The sequence below is a fragment of the Lissotriton helveticus genome, chromosome 6 (genome assembly GCF_964261635.1).
Source record: "Lissotriton helveticus chromosome 6, aLisHel1.1, whole genome shotgun sequence".
Taxonomy (NCBI): domain Eukaryota; kingdom Metazoa; phylum Chordata; class Amphibia; order Caudata; family Salamandridae; genus Lissotriton; species Lissotriton helveticus.
Window position 1 is genome coordinate 1,291,119,903 of NC_136067.1, and position 21,350 is coordinate 1,291,141,252.

Sequence of the window (21,350 nt, forward strand, 5' to 3'; positions counted from 1 at the left end):
TGCAGCGCACTGGATTCATGTGCACTACAGTTCCCAGAATCCAGTGTGAATCCAGGTAGGTAAACTGCGGGGGTAAACAGTTGTAGATGCGGAAAGTGGCGCCACGATGTCATCAGTCAAATTCCCCTGCATGCTGTATGAACTTCAGTGCCCCTCTGGTCCCCAGACCACATCAACCACCCGGAACAGGTCTCCAATCAGCAGGGGCAAGGCTGGAATTCCAAGCTCGCCCAGCGCAGAGTTGATAACTCCGTCACCGCCCCATCTCCTCCTGTGCCCGGGGGTGGGCCTCGGTAACTCCAGTACCCTGGAATAGTCCAAATGTCCGCCGCAGCAGATGCCAGAAGGACCAAGGCCAGCTTAGGATGTGGGGGCCTCCGAAGCACGTTTCTGACTCCGTGCTAATTATCACCACAAACCTCCTCCGAAAAGAAAGCAGAGGCCACAACAGGGGTTTTGCAGAGAGGCTTCTTTATTCTGCAGCAATCTGTAAGGCGAATGCATTTCGGCATGTAAGTATGCCTTCCTCAGCGCCCAGAGTCTTAGTCTTTAGGAGTTGCAGATGCTATCGTGCATTTTAAATACTAGCCCTGAAACAATTGGTTCCAGTCCGCTCTGCCCCCGAGGACAATGTCCAATCTTCACCTTCTGCAGCGCACTGGATTCATGTGCACTACAGTTCCCAGAATCCAGTGTGAATCCAGGTAGGTAAACTGCGGGGGTAAACAGTTGTAGATGCGGAAAGTGGCGCCACGATGTCATCAGTCAAATTCCCCTGCATGCTGTATGAACTTCAGTGCCCCTCTGGTCCCCAGACCACATCAACCACCCGGAACAGGTCTCCAATCAGCAGGGGCAAGGCTGGAATTCCAAGCTCGCCCAGCGCAGAGTTGATAACTCCGTCACCGCCCCATCTCCTCCTGTGCCCGGGGGTGGGCCTCGGTAACTCCAGTACCCTGGAATAGTCCAAATGTCCGCCGCAGCAGATGCCAGAAGGACCAAGGCCAGCTTAGGATGTGGGGGCCTCCGAAGCACGTTTCTGACTCCGTGCTAATTATATATATTTTAGTCCAAAGGCGTGCTCTGCTTTGAAGGATCACACAACTGCAGGTAAGTTTACACTTAATTTATTGCTGCCGAGGTTAACAGGGTTCCGTCATTTTGTAAGCTTGTCCCAACGCGTTTCAGTACTTCTATGCACTTTCATCAGGGGAAAAAAGTTTGCAAGGCGGATAGTAATTGGCAGTTTCTGCCGTCTTTTTATTGATAACACCCGGAAATGTACTTAGTAGTACGAGGTCCCTTGCACAGCATTTTGGGATCTGTAGTGTTGCCAAAGTTATTTATCACCTAGGTAGGTTCCGTCGAGACTTTTTAAAATATTCAAGTTGCAGCGCCCAATTTTCGGCACGCTGTCTGTTTAGGTGCATCAGTGCACCCCGGATTCCTTTTGCTTCCTCGGTTCATTTAATGCTCCTGCAGCCGCCTTAAGTAACCAGGACAGTCCTGTGCTAGGCTCCTCCACCGACGGCTCCCTCCTCCTTTCCGAGGCGGTGCTTCCTTCGACGACGCAGCTGTCGTCAAAATTGTTTTAGTCCAAAGGCGTGCTCTGCTTTGAAGGATCACACAACTGCAGGTAAGTTTACACTTAATTTATTGCTGCCGAGGTTAACAGGGTTCCGTCATTTTGTAAGCTTGTCCCAACGCGTTTCAGTGCTTCTATGCACTTTCATCAGGGGAAAAAAGTTTGCAAGGCGGATAGTAATTGGCAGTTTCCGCCGTCTTTTTATTGATAACACCCGGAAATGTACTTAGTAGTACGAGGTCCCTTGCACAGCATTTTGGGATCTGTAGTGTTGCCAAAGTTATTTATCACCTAGGTAGGTTCCGCCGAGACTTTTTAAAATATTCAAGTTGCAGCGCCCAATTTTCGGCACGCTGTCTGTTTAGGTGCATCAGTGCACCCCGGATTCCTTTTGCTTCCTCGGTTCATTTAATGCTCCTGCAGCCGCCTTAAGTAACCAGGACAGTCCTGTGCTAGGCTCCTCCACCGACGGCTCCCTCCTCCTTTCCGAGGCGGTGCTTCCTTCGACGACGCAGCTGTCGTCAAAATTGTTTTAGTCCAAAGGCGTGCTCTGCTTTGAAGGATCACACAACTGCAGGTAAGTTTACACTTAATTTATTGCTGCCGAGGTTAACAGGGTTCCGTCATTTTGTAAGCTTGTCCCAACGCGTTTCAGTGCTTCTATGCACTTTCATCAGGGGAAAAAAGTTTGCAAGGCGGATAGTAATTGGCAGTTTCCGCCGTCTTTTTATTGATAACACCCGGAAATGTACTTAGTAGTACGAGGTCCCTTGCACAGCATTTTGGGATCTGTAGTGTTGCCAAAGTTATTTATCACCTAGGTAGGTTCCGCCGAGACTTTTTAAAATATTCAAGTTGCAGCGCCCAATTTTCGGCACGCTGTCTGTTTAGGTGCATCAGTGCACCCCGGATTCCTTTTGCTTCCTCGGTTCATTTAATGCTCCTGCAGCCGCCTTAAGTAACCAGGACAGTCCTGTGCTAGGCTCCTCCACCGACGGCTCCCTCCTCCTTTCCGAGGCGGTGCTTCCTTCGACGACGCAGCTGTCGTCAAAATTGTTTTAGTCCAAAGGCGTGCTCTGCTTTGAAGGATCACACAACTGCAGGTAAGTTTACACTTAATTTATTGCTGCCGAGGTTAACAGGGTTCCGTCATTTTGTAAGCTTGTCCCAACGCGTTTCAGTGCTTCTATGCACTTTCATCAGGGGAAAAAAGTTTGCAAGGCGGATAGTAATTGGCAGTTTCCGCCGTCTTTTTATTGATAACACCCGGAAATGTACTTAGTAGTACGAGGTCCCTTGCACAGCATTTTGGGATCTGTAGTGTTGCCAAAGTTATTTATCACCTAGGTAGGTTCCGCCGAGACTTTTTAAAATATTCAAGTTGCAGCGCCCAATTTTCGGCACGCTGTCTGTTTAGGTGCATCAGTGCACCCCGGATTCCTTTTGCTTCCTCGGTTCATTTAATGCTCCTGCAGCCGCCTTAAGTAACCAGGACAGTCCTGTGCTAGGCTCCTCCACCGACGGCTCCCTCCTCCTTTCCGAGGCGGTGCTTCCTTCGACGACGCAGCTGTCGTCAAAATTGTTTTAGTCCAAAGGCGTGCTCTGCTTTGAAGGATCACACAACTGCAGGTAAGTTTACACTTAATTTATTGCTGCCGAGGTTAACAGGGTTCCGTCATTTTGTAAGCTTGTCCCAACGCGTTTCAGTGCTTCTATGCACTTTCATCAGGGGAAAAAAGTTTGCAAGGCGGATAGTAATTGGCAGTTTTCGCCGTCTTTTTATTGATAACACCCGGAAATGTACTTAGTAGTACGAGGTCCCTTGCACAGCATTTTGGGATCTGTAGTGTTGCCAAAGTTATTTATCACCTAGGTAGGTTCCGCCGAGACTTTTTAAAATATTCAAGTTGCAGCGCCCAATTTTCGGCACGCTGTCTGTTTAGGTGCATCAGTGCACCCCGGATTCCTTTTGCTTCCTCGGTTCATTTAATGCTCCTGCAGCCGCCTTAAGTAACCAGGACAGTCCTATGCTAGGCTCCTCCACCGACGGAGACAGCGTGCCGAAAATTGGGCGCTGCAACTTGAATATTTTAAAAAGTCTCGGCGGAACCTACCTAGGTGATAAATAACTTTGGCAACACTACAGATCCCAAAATGCTGTGCAAGGGACCTCGTACTACTAAGTACATTTCCGGGTGTTATCAATAAAAAGACGGCGGAAACTGCCAATTACTATCCGCCTTGCAAACTTTTTTCCCCTGATGAAAGTGCATAGAAGCACTGAAACGCGTTGGGACAAGCTTACAAAATGACGGAACCCTGTTAACCTCGGCAGCAATAAATTAAGTGTAAACTTACCTGCAGTTGTGTGATCCTTCAAAGCAGAGCACGCCTTTGGACTAAAACAATTTTGACGACAGCTGCGTCGTTGAAGGAAGCACCGCCTCGGAAAGGAGGAGGGAGCCGTCGGTGGAGGAGCCTAGCACAGGACTGTCCTGGTTACTTAAGGCGGCTGCAGGAGCATTAAATGAACCGAGGAAGCAAAAGGAATCCGGGGTGCACTGATGCACCTAAACAGACAGCGTGCCGAAAATTGGGCGCTGCAACTTGAATATTTTAAAAAGTCTCGGCGGAACCTACCTAGGTGATAAATAACTTTGGCAACACTACAGATCCCAAAATGCTGTGCAAGGGACCTCGTACTACTAAGTACATTTCCGGGTGTTATCAATAAAAAGACGGCGGAAACTGCCAATTACTATCCGCCTTGCAAACTTTTTTCCCCTGATGAAAGTGCATAGAAGCACTGAAACGCGTTGGGACAAGCTTACAAAATGACGGAACCCTGTTAACCTCGGCAGCAATAAATTAAGTGTAAACTTACCTGCAGTTGTGTGATCCTTCAAAGCAGAGCACGCCTTTGGACTAAAATATATATATATATATATATATATATATATATATACTCTGAATATATACAGTTGTAACTGAATTATTTACCAGGATATTTAATATCCTCACCAGGACTAAAGCCACATCTAATAAACTGTAAAGCACAGCCACGGGCACATTTTCCAAGACTACCCTAAAATGACACCACAGTTCGGTTAGCCACCTCTTTGTGGTTATTGAGATTCCAAAAGAGGTGTGACTTACTGCTCACAGTTTTGTTTTCCAAGACAATGCTGGTTTAACATTTTCTATCCCCTGGTCACAAGATGTTCACACTGCTTTTCTGGTTTCTCTAAATTTGGGCAACATGTGGATCCCCGCACCAACTATAAAGAGGAACAGAAAGCAACTCAAGAGCCTAAGTTCTGCAAACTGATGAAGTGACCAATGGGCAAAATGGCAAAATCAACCACAAGTAGAATGCAGCAGAAAAACCTATGTTAAGAGTCTGGCGCCAGAGTTTTAATCTCTTCCCTTTTTTTGAGTCTGTCGTTTCCTTGCATGTCTATACTGAGTAGTAAGCAAAAAGTCCTGGAGCTTTCCACATGACTAAGACTCTCAGTAGAATATGTCAGCAACTCCTTTACAAATATCACATTTATTTAAAAGTGAGAATTTTAACAAGTGTTCATCATTGCGTGAGGCAGAAGGAAACAGTTAGCGGAACTCAACATAGCGGGCAAAGAATTTTAAGTCATAGCTTTTAATAAAGAATCAGAGGAAATGGACAGCACAGCTTTTAGCAGATTTTTACATTCACCCGTATGTTAAGATATTCCTAAGAAGTTTCTGGTCAGAGCACCCATTAGAAATGTAGTCGATGTATCGTGCTTTGGTCAGGGCCGGCTCTAGGCTCACGGAGGCCCTGAGCAGGGAGTGTAGGTAGGGGGCCCGAGGCCGCCAAATCCCTGCCAGGGGCCGCCACGCAAATATGTATCTAAGGATATATATTGGCCTGGCGGCCCCTGGGGTTTGGCGGCCCTGTGCAGGTGCACAGCTTGCACATGCCTTAGGCCGGCCCTGCTTTGGTGTCAATACTATGAATGGTTTGAAGAATATGGCACAGTTTCTAAATCAGGTAACAATTCAGTGTCTAGGATGCATTTTACAATTTTAATCGAAGTTGCCTTTTCTACAGTGTTAAAATCCTCCAAAGGAGGCATGAACAGGTGAATGCGCATGTCGGTGGTGCAAAAGGGTTTGGAGAAACAATGAGTCACTCACTCTGAACCTGACCTGTTTCTGGCCAAAAGTTGGTTTGGAGCAAGTGCGCTCTAGAGAGGGAATCTGCATATGCTCTTATCAAGAGCAATCTGTGTAAGCTGGTTTACCTCACACACATCGAAGGGAATGTGAGCTTCTGGCGCACTGACTGCAAGCAACACTCACACCCTCTCATATTATCTGATTGATCTGTGCTGTCTGAAACCAGTCGATTCACCCCTAGCCTATAACTATGTGAACTTTACATTAAATGTCTTCTTAAATTACTTCATGGCTTCCATTACCTGAGGTTTGACAAGCACTTTTTCTTGATAACAATGTATTGGCGCATTGCACAAAATACTGACTAGACAATAACTGAACTTATTTATGTCTTTATAGAAAGGGATATCCATACTGCAGAATTACTTAGCAATCATTTTAGTTCATGGAGGATCCCAAATTATAAGTGGAACTTCCTGTCTATTTATTTATAATTTACTTGCAACAGTTTTCAAGTGGCTACTCAAACATTTAGGAGAAAATGGACCATTCGATCATCACTGTTTGCATGCCATAACATTCAATCCAATGCTACGCTAGGTATGTCCTTCGAAATGTCTACATTTGTTTAAATATGGCCTCTAAATGGCTTCAGCAACATCAGTGAGTTCAAATGAGAACACAGTTGAGTAGCATACCCCTTTACATTATACTGATCTTAAGGGGTTAGCGTAGCCTTAGCCCAAGGGAATTAGCCTTGGCAAACAGAAGATGTAGACTTTTACAAGATGGCGGTGGGAAGAGCAAGATGAATTGAAATGTTCTTCAAAACCATTTACTGCCCCCCCTTAAGAAAGTTAAGAATGTATCTGGGAAGGTCTTGCAGACAAAGCTTTCATTAATATACATAATATATATGTTTCTAGAGTTACTCTTTTTATGGAGAAGAAGCTAGAAAAATAACAGACAAACAGATTAAAATGGCGCTTGTATCTTCATGCTGTCCCTGCACGTGTCAACATGCTCACTCGAGAGAGAAGCGACATTTGGCACAGATACAGATGCACCAGCAAGAAAGAATGTGCTGTCTTGGATAAGAATAACGTTCACATTGATGTAATTTAGATGTGCAAAGTATGCATGAAGGGAAACAGCCTGGAGTAATTATCCCTCATGCAGACATATTCATCTCATTTAGTCAGGAGTGTGTGCCTGAGCCATGCAATGTGTTTGTGTTTTAACTATACCACGATTGCTGTAGCAGAAACACACTAAAGTGACCAAATAAGAGATGCTATTATACAAAGAGATGTGTAATTCAATTACATCACACTAAATCGAAAGCGATAATATCACCCTACAGTAATATCACAGCCAGTGCATCACCTACTCCTCCATCACCAAGTTAAGTATATTACTACTATTCTCACCTCCCCATGTACTTATTCTGCAATGTAGTGGTTAGGTTGATGTGGTGGATGTGATATTTTGGTCTTGCAATATAACACGTGTGATATTTTGTCATTCTCTTCAGAGGGAGTTAGACAATGTAGCATATATTGGTTGGGCATAAGGAATTAGTTATCAGGCAAAGGGAAAAAGTATCTTCCAACATACTTAGCATAATCGGAGGACAGCACTGTAGCAACAGGAAATACATGGTCGAAGGGTGCCTCATAGACCACAAGCCAACGAAGAACATTAGTTTGACAAAGGAAAATGAAGGATGGGCCAGTAGCATGGGCAGTGTTTGAATATCTGTCTTTCTAGGCACAGCAGTTTTTACCCACAATAAAATCAAACATGGAGAAGCTGTGATCGGAGTACAGCATATGTTTTGAATACAGAGCAGCCTTTTTCAATTATTGTTTTAGGGCAATGTCTTATAGGTACTTGTGTCTGCCTAAGTCTCATTCCCTTGCGCTGCCACTGTTATTCAACTACAATTAATAAAAGCAGCCCTTCTACAAAATATAGGCACAATAGAATCAAAAATATATATATTACCCCTTACAAATATCTTTTTGGGAATTACAGAAGCGCTAACATTTTGGTTGATGACAGTGGGCAGTCATCATTAGCATGCGTCTGCTGCTAACTAAAACCATAACTACCGAAGGAGAACTGAAAATGACATTCACAGAAGGTCTGTACATAATGGTTGGTAAAGTGTTGAAACTCTAGCTGAGGCACTGAGGTAACGCGCGTGAGGAGGTGTACGTTCTGGGGCTATTATTTTAAACGTTGCTTGGCTGCTAAGATACTTGCACTGACTACTTGCACTGAATTGTCAATTTGATCTTTTAAATATTTTTCTTACTGTTGTTTCACTTGCCTGATTGCTCTCAATTGTCCCGGTTGCTCTCCCCGTTCCACCGCGGGTTCCTTGGTCCCGTTTGTTGTGGAGGGAGACAACGTCCGGTCGAGTGGAAGTCGGCGCTCTAGTCGCCTCTCCACCCCTTTATAAACGGATGCACAACCGAGCTCGCAGCAGACGCACCCGGCGGCGCCAAGTTCGCGCCAGGGGCGAGAGATGCTGTTCCCTTTATACTCCATCAGGGTTCCTCTAACTACTCTAGAGAAGAACTTCTGGACTTGCGTCCGGTAAGCCCTCTCTGCCTCCATGCCATTGACCCCGAGCTGTTAGTAGATAGAAAATGTTTATTCTGCTCTCAGTGCAGCGTATTGGTCAATAATTCCGTTTTGGCGCCGTCCATGCATTCTAAAAATCCACGACGACACTATGTTGGGCTATCTCATTAACACTAGATCTCTGATTAAGAACAGGTTTGCATTCGAAGACTTTGTGTCCCTCAGGGACCCAGATTGGGTTTTCATCACCGAAACCTGGGCCTCGGACTCTTCAGGGCCGGGTCTCGTTGAGGCTATTCCGACTGGCTATCAGCTTGCCAGGTGTGACAGGACTGGCCGGCAGGGCGGAGGCCTTGCTGTCCTTCATAAGGACGGTCTAGTCTGCCGCACACAGCAGCTTTCCGCTCCCTTGGACCCTTTTGAAGCTCTATATTTTTCTATTAATTCCCTTCCCACGGAAAGTTTCTCTGGTGTTCTCTGCTCTAGGCCTCCGGGGTCCAGGACGACCTTTGGCCAGAAATTTAGCAGCCTTGTGGAACCTTTTCTAGATAGATTGAATTTTACTTTTCTTGGTGATTTTAATTTTCATTAAGATAACTCTCTCTGCAGGGATACTCAATCTCTTATTGAAATCTTTAATGGCTGGGGCTGCCCTCAACTGGTCAGTAGTCCCACGCACTTGGCGGGTCACACCCTGGATGGGATTTTTTCTAATGACCCTGGAGTTAGTGTGCGGTACCTTTTTACCTATGTAATGGTTCATCCAGCAATACTATCCCAGAACACAATCATTGGGTGGAAAGAAGAGACCTTAGCCGGATAACAAATAAGACCCTTACTAGGTTGTTAGACAATTACCCTCCCCTAGTCACCATGATGTTAATCAGTTGGCTATGGAGATGTCGCAAAAATTGTCAGATGCTTTGGATATTCTGGCTCCAGTTAAGAAGCACTACTCTGCTAGAGTAAAACCCTCCGCTCCCTGGTTCTCGGAGAAACTCAGAAAACTGAGATTAAGCTGCCGTAGACACGAAAGGTTGTGGCATTCAAAGTTAGATCCGGCAGACAGGGAACACCATAAGATCTCTTTGAAACATTACAAGGAAGCTATTATGGAACAAAAAAGGTTTTATTATTCAACGATGATGGACTCGTCTAAATCCCCGAGGGAACTGTTTAAGGTTATTAACTCTCTTACTGTCTGACAACATCTCATACCATGGACGTCTCACAGTCTTTCTGTGACAAAATCTCAGATTTCTTTATTAGCAAAATCAGAGATATTTATTTGGCTCTTGAAGTTGCCAATATAAGGCAGTCCACGTCTTTGTCTTCACTCCCAGTTATGGAGGAACGGGCATCCTTTGAGACTTTTCCAGCGATCCTAACTTTTCCATTATTATCACTTGAAGACACTGACAGACTACTGGAAGGTGTTAAGTCGGGCTCTCCTTTAGACCCATGCCCTCTTAAGATTTTAAAACGGTGTCGCGATGCTATTATACCACATTTTACTGCCGTTCTGAATCTGGCTATCTCCGACGGACAGTTTCCTTTGTCCTGGAAGACGACAGTGGTCAAGCCATTGTTGAGGATGCCCTCTCTCGATCCTGTGGAGCTTACGAATTATCATCTGTTATCATTGCTCCCGGTTCCTGCCAAGACCCTTGAAAAGCATCTTAATTTTTTCTACTCTTCCTATCTTAGTGACCATCAATTGCTGGATTATTCACACACGGCTTTAGAACCCTGCATAGTACGGAAACGGCCCTTACGGTGGTGTTCAATAACATCCATATGTAGGTGGATGCAGGACACACTACTCTACTTATCCTTCTCGACCTCACAGCAGCCTTTGATACCCTGTCCCCTGTGAGGCTAGTGGAGCGCCTTAGGGAGATAGGGATCGGGGGCTCAGCGTTGGGGCTTCTTACTTCGTTTCTGAATGATCGGACCCAGATGGTGAGCTTTGGGCCTTTCTTTTCTGCTCCCGAGACTACGGGGTGTGGCGTCCCCCAGGGCTCCTCCCTGAGTCCGACGCTTTTTAACATTTATGTGGCCCGCTCGCCAAAGTTGTTCGATCGTTTGGTTTGGAGTTTTTATCCTATGCAGATGATACGCAAATTATGGTATCTATTACCCATAATATTAGAGATGCGTCTTCCAACTTTAGGCTCTGCATGGAAGCAGTTGCATCCTGGATGAGCTCAAACTTCCTTAAATTAAACGGGGAGAAGACTGAGGTGTTGATTTTTGGCAATAGTTTGGATATCTGATCCAGTGATTGGTGGCCTGATTCGTTGGGCGCCTGTCCCTGCCCTGTCTCACTTGGAAAAAATCTCGTTATTCTGGTGGATAACCCTCTCACCATGAGCAGGTAGGTGAGCAGGACAGTTTCCACCTGTTTCGGGCTCATTAGAACTTTAAAGAAAGTTTCACCTTATCTCTCATTGGATTCCCGTAAACAGGCTGTGGCCGCACTTGTGACATCCAGACTGGATTACTGTAATGCCCTTTATTTGGGCATTAACAGATTTCTGATTCGGCGGCTGCAACTGGTGCAGAACGTGGGGGCTAGGTTGGTGATGAACCTACCCAAATTTCATTCCATCTCCTCCTCTCTTAGGGCGTTACACTGGCTTCCTATTGATCGCAGGATTCTTTTCAAAACCTTATGCCTAGTTCATAAAGCTATTTTTGGCACTGGTCCAGAGGGTATTAAAGCACTCTTACATCGCTATAATCCCTCTAGGATTCTCAGGTCGGCAGATAAGAACTTGCTTATAGTGCCTAGGTTCAGCAAGGTGAGATGGGGAGGTCGTGCCTTTTCTTCGGTCGCCGCCAAACTTTGGAACTCCCTTCCTCTTGATCTTTCCAGCCTTTCTTCTCATTTGTTGTTTCAGAAGGCCCTGAAGACTTGGTTCTTCACTCAGTCCGTAGCTTAACTCTCTCTGCCTCCATCACTTACAGTCTGCTCTAGGGCCTTGATGCCCTTGGGCTAAGTTCGGGCTCTATAAGATCCAATTTCATTCATTCATTCATTTAATCTGGGTTCAAAGTTTTGCACCGTTTGACAGGTAGGGGCTAGTCTGCCAGGCACTGGGCCTCTGTGAATGAAGACCTCTGGGAATGAAAGCAGGAGTTGAGGGGGGATGCTTTTGGAAACCTAACCTGAGGTCCTTCACTTCGCCGCCTGCGCAGCCGAGCTGGTCGCTGCTGAGGCCGCTTAGTCCCTCGCCTGCCGCCTCCAGCGGACGCTCCCCCCGGCCACGCCCACTCCTGACCACACCCCCTTGCCGCACTATTTACCATGTGCTCTTACCGTTCGCGCAGCGGACGGGCGCAGCGGGCGCGCCGTTTGCGCGCCGAAGGCGCGCCTAAGGCAAGCCCGTCTGCGCCCGTCCGCGACCGACCGGGACCAGGGGCCATAGACCCTGCTCCTCGCCTGGCGTACTCCTCGGCCCAACTCTTATCCTCGTCTGCCTCAACCCCTCTATCACCTTCTGTAGCTCTCCACTTATCCTCGCTTGGTATTAATGCCCCTTCCCCTCCTGGTGCTGCCTTACCTTTCCCTTCTTCTCCTCTCTCCTCTCTCCCCCTCCCCCTATGTGTGTCCCCCGGCTCGCTTTACGCCTCTGCCATTCTTTTGAACACACGTTCGGCTGTAAAAAATCAAACTGCTCTCTTTAATCTACTGGACACGGACCCCCCGGATTTCCTCTTTCTCACTGAAACCTGGTTCTCCTCTCACTCTCTTCCGGATCTTCTCGCTATTCTCCCGGCAACCCATTACGCCCTCCGTGCCGACCGCCCAGATGGTAGATCTGGCGGTGGCGTGGCGCTTATAGCTAACCGATCCTTGCAGTTCCAGCTCCTTTCGCATCCTGGCATTACCAATGTTGACTTTCTGGTGGCCCGTTCTCTCAACCTTCCGGTTCCCCTCACGGTGATTCTCCTGTATCGTCCCCCTCAGTATATGTCTTCTTTTGTGTCCTCTCTGCAGGATCTCTTGGCCACCCTGGCTGTAGATAATTCCTCTCTAATTCTACTCGGGGATTTTAATTTTTGGCCGGGGGATCCGCAGGAGGGCCCCCTCTCGAAAGACTTTTCCGCTACACTCCGCTGCCTCAACTTCTCATCTCACGTCTTGACCCCCACTCATACTCACGGTCACATTCTTGACCAGATCTGGTCTCTCCGCTGCAAACCCCTGGTGTCCTCTATTTCTCCTTGTGGCTGGTCGGATCATTTTCTGATCTCCTTCTCCATCCCCCTGGGTCAACCCGAGAAAGCTACCCTGCCCAAGAACATCTGGGCTCGGTGCTGGAAGAATGTTGATCTTAACGACCTTTCCTCTTCTCTTTCTCTATCGGTTCCCGGCCTGTCTGATCTCTCCGTGGAACACCAGGCGGATGCTATTCGCACTTGGCTTTCCTCGGCTTGTGATCAGGCCGCCCCTCTCAAAAAGATTAGATTGGCCCGCCATCACGATGCCCACAGGTGGTTCTCCAACGACCTCAGATCCCTGAAGCTTGAGCTCAGACGATCGGAACGTCGCTGGCGTCGTACCTATTGTCCCACTCTCCGCCTGAAGTATAGGGCTCTTCTTAATAACTATAAATCGGCCATTCTAGCGGCCAAATCTAAATACTTTTCGGACCGCGTTGCCCTTTCGGCTAACAAAACTCGTGAGATCTTTTCTCTGGTCCGTAGCCTTGCCACCTCTGACTGTACTGGACTTTCCCCTGCTCCTTCGCAATCTCTTTGTCTTTCGTTGAACACCTTTTTTATTAATAAAATAATCACCATTAAGGCCAACATCCCGACTGTGCCTCACCTTGACCTCCCGGCCCACTCCCCTTCCTCTTCCTCTGTTTTTGATCACTTCGCACCCATCTCACCCGAGCTTTTCCTTGACCTCCTCGTCAAGGTCAAGTCCGGCTCCCCGGCGGACTGCGCACCTGCTCGCATCCTCAGAACTCTATTTACCAGTTGTCCCACCCCTCCTCTTTCCTTCCTTAATTCCTGCCTGGCTTTGGGTTCTGTCCCTTCCTTCTTTAAGTCCGCCATTGTGCTTCCCATTTTAAAGAAAGCCGGCCTGGATCCCTCTCTTCCATCTAATTTTAGGCCAATCTCCCTCCTTCCCTATCTTGGGAAGATTCTTGAGAGCCACGTAACATCCTGTCTCTCATCCTACATCGAGGAGAATAACATCTTGGCCTCCCACCAGGCTGGCTTTCGACCGGGCCACTCCACTGAGGGCGTGGTCCTTGCGGTCCTTGACGAACTGAAGGGCAGGGCCGATGGTAATCTCCCTCAGGCCTTGGTCCTCTTGGACTTGTCCGCTGCGTTTGACACGGTCGACCATGCTATTCTTCTTGACCGTGTCAGCGCAGCGGGCATCCAGGGCACTGCCCTCTCCTGGATCGCCTCTTTTTTGCAGGGACGCTCACAGGCAGTCCACCTTTCCACTTTCTCTGCCCCCCCCCTCCCAGTCACGTGTGGGGTACCCCAGGGCTCTTCCCTCTCTCCCCTTCTTTTCAACCTCTATATCCGCCCCCTTATTTCCTCGCTTCTAGAGCTGGGGGTCTCGGTGTATAACTACGCTGACGACCTCCAGCTCGTCTTCGATCTGTCTTCCCCCACTCACTCTCTTCCTAAGCTCAGGTCGACTCTTGTCTTTATTTCTCAGTGGATGAGCCTCAATCATTTGAAGCTCAACCCTGATAAGACAGAGCTCGTCCTCACTGGTGGTCCCTCTAATCCCTGGTCCTCTGCTCATTGGCCCCTTTCCTTTGGTCCTCCTCCTTCCCCGGTTTCCTCTGTTCGGACTCTGGGCATCAAGGTCAGCAATGATCTTTCGATGCATGCGCATATTAGTTCTGTTGTATCCTCTTGTTTTCTTTCCCTTCGTCTTATCCGCAAGATCTCCCGGTTTTTTTCTGTTGATGCACTCAAAGTTATTATCACTGCCCTCATTACATCCCGCCTGGATTATGGCAATGGCCTGTTTGTAGGCATCCCTGCCTACGAGACTCGTCGTCTCCAGGCCATCCAGAACCAGGCGGCCCGTCTTGTCCTTCGTCTTCCCAAGTTCTCCCATATCACTCCCGCCCTTAAAACCCTTCACTGGCTCCCTGTTCAGTACAGGTCCCAGTTTAAACTTGCTTGCCTGGCTTTTCGGGCGCAAGCCCGCTCCGCTCCTTTCTTTATTAACTCCCTCATCTCCTCTCATGCCCCTTCCCGTTCCCTCCGTTCCTCCTCCCTCTCTCTCCTTCACGTTCCCCGCTTCCGAAAGTCTCGCACAGGGGGCACCCGCTTCTCTGTGCGCGCGCCGCAGATCTGGAACTCCCTTCCCCTCTCCATCCGTTCCATCTCCATCTTCTCTCACTTTCGGAAAGCCCTTAAAACTTTTCTCTTCCTACAGGCTTTCCCGGACTAATTCCTCCCCCTATCTGTTAGGCAGATGCTGATGTGTTCCCCAGCGCCAGGAAGCCGCTTGGCCACAGAGCGCTCTATAAATCCCTTTTTCATTTCATTTCATTTCATTTCATTTCATTTCATTTCAACAGGCACTGCAGAGGAAATCGTGATTGGCTCTCCCCACAAATAAATGACCCCTGTCACTGTGCAACTAGCAATACCACTATGTGTGTGTTTAGCCTCAGGACATCTGAAAGAAGTAAGGGACTCTGCCTCTCCACCACCATTAACTTCGCACTAAGGTTACAACATACATTTTTAAGAGGTAAAGTATCCCCTGCCATACATTATAAGGATATTGCAGGTCACCGAGGAGTTCTATAACCATATAGAGGAACGAGGCTGAAATAAATAAATAACTGCAGTAGCACAGAAGGTGTAGAAACATGCTGAAAGAATCTAGTTTTGCCATTGTATGCTATTAACATAGAGCAGAAGAAAGAAAAGCAAAGTTCAGTTTTTGTTTTGAACAACTGCTTTAATTATGCTCCATGACCTGTCCTGCCTTTCACCTTGGCTGCTGACTCTGCAGGAAGTATAACCTCACAACTGGACTGTAATTACTTTATAACAGTTGAGTTCTGATGTCTTTTCATTATAATTGGCGACTTGGTGCATCATAAGTTGCCGATTATAAGGACACTAGTTACTGCCATTTATACAGGGATTACAGAATTCCATGAATTATATTGTTATAATATTCTCTAAGCATGAAAATAAAATAAATGGGCTTTCAGTTTGTCATGCCGACAGAATGTGAAAATATGAAAGTGAGATCAAAAGGAAAATAATAAAAGCTTAGTCAGACTGACAGATCATGCATTTTGTGCAAATAGTTCTACAAGAAAAGGAAGCAACTGTGTTCCTAAGAGTTACAAAACAGGGTGTAAACTTTATAGCTAGATCGTTGCGTGTAGGGCACATTACGTGTTGAAATTTAAATGCTTAACTCAAAAAAAAAAAATCAGACGAAAAGAGAACACATTGCTTTTTGTACTCACCGAAACACCAGCCCTTTCCCATTGGATCAGCAGCCAATAGCCCAAAAGCACACCATTCCACTCCCTGAAGGGAGGAGGTGCCCAGTGTACCTCCAGTACTGACCGAGACTCGTTTAGTAAGACTGTGACATTAAGCGGTGCAGCACCTGGAGCTGGGGAGCAAAGTTGTGTAGTTAGAAAACAACATAGTCTAGCAACTAGTTTCAAGTTACAGCATATTCTAAAGGACCAGTCCTCTAGCACAGTTGCAAAATAAATAGGTGGGTTCCTTGTGTTCTTTTAATTGGTAGATCATGCTACAGTAACACTTAAGATGTGGAATTTTGGAAACAAAAACCAGTTTTAGATTCAAGGTTTGGTCCTCAGCTTTTTCAGTGCCCACATATGACACCCTTCGCTTGTCTGTTATATTAGCCTAGTTGAAACTTTTAAAGCACTTTAACAACATACATAAGCAGGCAGATAATTGAGCAGCACCGTCAAGAGGTAGGAATATATCAGCTACCCTGAATCTCATGGAAGGCAGATGAATCAAATGCCTCAGACCGCAAGAGCCTGGCCTAAATGAGATCCTTGAATGATACACAGCGATCATGATGTAAAATAAACACTCAGACCTCTTGAAATGTCTGGTGTGGGTATCTGGTAGAGCACTGAAATGTTGATATAGCCTCAATTTACCTTCACTGCAAAGTACAAAACTGTATAAGGTTTTTATATGATTTTTATTATTTATGATATGTTCCAACACAAGACCAAAGACATTGCTATGAGCACTTTGAATGTCTGGATATGGTAAACAGTCATAATATCGATTCCAAAATATAGAATGAACATAATATCGAAGTAAAAATATAGAATGGACAAAATATCGAATGGACACAATATAGTGGTTAAAAATATCGAATTTAAGGTAAGTAATATCGATTTTCAAAATATAGAAGTCAAAATATCGAAGTATACAATATAGGCATTAAATATATCGATTTTGTAATAATATCAATTTTTTTAAAGTGTTTTGTATGTTAGTATATGTGTGAAAAGAGTATATTAATTTTTGTAATGTATGTTTAATGTATTTTAAGTAATGAATTTTATGTTATTTAATTTTTGTGTAATTTAATTCTGTAGTGGGTTGTAGGTTTATAGGGGAATAGGGTGGAAAGTAATTTAATTATATTAAATTAAATATTAATTTTTAGCAATTATTATTAATTTTTAATTAAATTTTGCTTTCTAGTTCTGTAGCGGGTTGTGGGTTTATAGGGGAATAGGGTGGGAAGTAATTTAATTGTAATTAATTAAATATTTTTATGTATTGGTATTCATTTTGAATTTATTGTTATTTTTTATTAATTGCCAATTAATTTGTATTAATTGATTAATTGTTAATTATGTTAATTTTCTACATTTATTTTCTGTAGCGGGTTGTGGGTTTATAGGGGAAGAGGGTGGGAAGTAATTTAATTGTAATTAAGTAAATAATTTTTTTCATTTATTGGTATTGATTTTAAATTTATTGTTAATTAATTTTTAATTGGTAATTAATTTCTATTAATTGGCAATTATTTTATTAATTGGTAATTATTTTGTATCAATTAAATATTTGATAATTATGATAATTGTATTAATGTATTTTCTGTAGTGGGATGTGGTTTTATAGGGGAATAGGGTGGGAAGTAATGTAATTGTAATTAATTACATATTAAAAATACTTTTTGTGTATTGATAATTAATTTACTGTTAATTTTTATTGGTATTAATTTGTATTATTAATTAGTTTTTGTTATTGAAAATTAATTAGTTGTTAAATAATTATGAATAGGTTATTAATTTTTAATAACTAATATGTAGTTGTATTTCTAATGAATTATTACATAATATTAAATTGGGTATTAATTTCAATTAATTTTTTATTGGTATTGATATTTAATTTATTTTTAATAATATATTAAATCATTACTTTCCCTACTGTTAAACTCACTGGAGTGGGAATAGTATTTTTTACCCCTACGCTATCCAACGCTTTCCCTACTGTTGCACTCACTGGAGTGGGAATAGTATTTTTTACCCCTACGCTATCCAATGCTTTCCCTACTGTTGCACTCTCTGGAGTGGGAATAGTAATTTTTACCCCTACGCTATCCAACGCTTTCCCTACTGTTGCACTCTCTGGAGTGGGAATAGTAATTTTTACCCTTACACTATCCAACGCTTTCCCTACTGTTGCACTCGCTGGAGTGGGAATAGTATTTTTTACCCCTACGCTATCCAACGCTTTCCCTACTGTTGCACTCTCTGGAGTGGGAATAGTAATTTTTACCCCTACGCTATCCAAAGCTTTCCCTACTGTTGCACTCTCTGGAGTGGGAATAGTATTTTTTACCCCTACGCTATCCAACGCTTTCCCTACTGTTGCACTCACTGGAGTGGGAATAGTATTTTTTACCCTCCCGCTATCCAACGCTTTCCCTACTGTTGCACTCTCTGGAGTGGGAATAGTAATTTTTACCCTTACGCTATCCAACGCTTTCCCTACTGTTGCACTCACTGGAGTGGGAATAGTATTTTTTACCCCTACGCTATCCAACGCTTTCCCTACTGTTGCACTCTCTGGAGTGGGAATAGTATTTTTTACCCCTACGCTATCCAATGCTTTCCCTACTGTTGCACTCACTGGAGTGGGAATAGTATTTTTTACCCCTACGCTATCCAACGCTTTCCCTACTGTTGCACTCACTGGAGTGGTAATATTAAATGTTACCCTCCTGCTATACTACGGTAAAATATTGTACATTTTTTATTAATAACTTAAATTAATTATATCTTAATTTTAAGGTTGAGTATTTTTAAGTATGTTTAGTTAATTATATTTATTATTTCATTAATTTTAAATTACTTTTAAGACATTTAAAAAAAATCGATATTTTGACTGACTATATTTTTTACAGACTATATTTTGGATTCGATATTTTTGTACTTACCTGTTTGTAGATAGGAATTCGATATTTTGGCATTCTATATTTTGGTGACTATATTTTGGTAAGTCTATATTTTGTCATTCTATATTATGTCAGTGATCCCTGGATATAGAAGGTCCTAGTTGGTTTCCAATAAGGGGTTTAGAATACAACATTATAACTGGTATGATATAGCCCTAAGCCGAATGACTATAATCCTGTTAGGACATACTGCATGCAGGTGTTCTAATTGAAAAGGAAGGAACAGAAAGACAAACATTGGAAATGTTGGGTGATACAGATGGTCTATATCAACATTATTGGCATGCTGCAACTCCAATATTTTCAGTGGAGCTCTCAACATTCCAATGTTTCTTACATACCATTATAGACACTGCAGAAAGCTATCCCAGTAAGGCTGTCTCTTCGAGTTACAGGCCCAAGCCAAGAGAGAGCGGCTACAATATTTTAGAAAACTGAAGGTAAAATGTTCTAAATTAGACAATGAAATAAATAAATAATGCATCTTTGTTTATACTATAAGGTGTTGCTCTGTTGTTATCTATGACTCTATGAAAGATTCTGCGTCGCTTCATTGTTAAAAGTAAAGCACACACATACCTATGGTGACCATGCGCTATAAAAATCTGTGAAATAAAGCAAGGAGAAAAATAAAGATATGCATTGGAATGTTTGAGCAGAAGGCCTATACCAGATAGGATTGGTACTTTGTTGCTCCATTGTCTACAAAAGTGCTTCTACTATTCCAAAATGTCTTACATACTTTTTTTTAGCAGACTGCAGATGGCCATACCATTAAGATACTCTCCTTGAGTTATATAGTCCCAAGCTCCAGAAAGAAGGGCATTAATGCTTTCAGAACACTGAGGGTCAAATGTTCTAATGTAGGAGAGAAAATGGTGATGCTAACTCTGGACCCACGAGGTAGAAAACATATGTGGCCATACTACAAACAATGCCCTGGTATCTGACTATTTGGCAGGCAATGCTCCATTAACATCTGCTCCAACCAGGGTTTGCATTGTGTGGTCTAAATTAAATTTTTGCACTAGTCAGTTGGTGCAAATGTTAGTATAAATTTGCTTGCCAACTTTTTAATTATCTTGGACTCTTGTAGCTGAAAGACATCCACACCTTTCAACTGCATTTGCTTCCTCCTACATTGCAACCTTTTTTCATTCTGAACTGCTCACAGTCTCCTATGTGGAATTGAGCAGAGCTCACTAGAGAAGAAACATTTCAGTATTATGGGGGATGAACATATTAAGGGGAAAACATTCCCATAGAGTGAACAATGACATTGTACACAAAGCCCTCTTTCAAGGAATTCACCCTGAGACAAAGACACAGGTACAAGGCTTTTGCTTTGGGTCCTGCACATTCACAGGTTACTGGTGAGTGTAATGGCATTTACCACTGGTGTCTACTGGCATCAATACTGGGGCACTACAAGTTGAAAAAGTAGGAGACTCCTGTTATGCACTTGACTCTCTCAGGTTAGATAGGGTTGAGCAATCAAGGATTACCCCAGCAGGTGTGTGTTGGGGATAGTGTAGAAATGCATATTCAGTGTCATGCCCTATAGAACACTTGTATTAATGATAATAGTTAGTTTTTGGGGTAATTGCTTCCTGGACGATTTAGTTCTCTTTTACATATTATTTCGCTTAACAAGAAACTCAAAAGAAATTCTAGAAACCTTTGTCATCTACTATTCCAAACAACATATAGATCTCTGTACCAGATGGCTTTCCCACTGAATTTTATAGTGAATATGTAGATCTGCTTGCCCGAAATCCTTGGTACATTTATGCGGAGGCCCTGCAAGTAGGAACGCACCATTCCTATGTAACAGAGCACTTTATAACCACCTCACTGAAATTAGATAATAGGCTAGAACACTGTTCATTTTAAGAGCTGCAACTATTTCTTATAAAAGAAACACCAAAATTCTTGTTAAAAAGAAATTCAACAGGCTAACGCCATGTATACCTTATAAGGTCCTACCAAATCAAGTTGGTTATACACCTGAGTGGACTGCATTACATAACCTCCACAGATCACCTCGATATTGCATCATATTGACACATCTCTATCATCGGTGGCACCTTTTCTAGGCGCTGAGAAGGAATTTGAGTCACCTGATGAATATACATATATGAGATGCTGCGTAACTGTGGAGTGGGATCTTTGCACAAATGACCTAACTATCATACTCAGTTCCTACTATTCAGATTTACATGAATGTCCTCTTGTTGAAACCACTACTATTGGCTGGAGGACGTTAGCAGGGATAGCACTGTACCCAATCCACCAATACTTCTTGTTTTGGTGATGGAACTTCAGGAATGTGTGCCTTGTGAATTCCACTTGCACTTAGGCATTTATGTTAAAGGTCACGTATCACATCACTCCATGTGGATTACATAACATTATATATCCACAGAACCCAGAGGGTAAAATCTGGCAAATAATCCGAGAGGAGATGACATTTGGAAGATTCTCCGGGACACGTATTAACTGGGTTAAACCAGCAATATTCCCTCTTAC

The 21,350-nt window shown here is 44.0% G+C and overlaps 1 protein-coding gene across 2 annotated transcripts in view; it reads right to left on the reverse strand.

Moving 5' to 3' along the window:
- The window catches only part of MERTK (MER proto-oncogene, tyrosine kinase), a 570,203-nt gene that overhangs the window by 176,861 nt on the left and 371,992 nt on the right, over window positions 1-21,350 (reverse strand). For both annotated transcript variants that reach the window (XM_078649038.1, XM_078649039.1), the window contains exon 8: window positions 15,820-15,971. In XM_078649038.1, coding sequence (XP_078505164.1) covers window positions 15,820-15,971 — 152 coding nt within the window. The remainder of the gene's footprint in view (window positions 1-15,819; window positions 15,972-21,350) is intronic.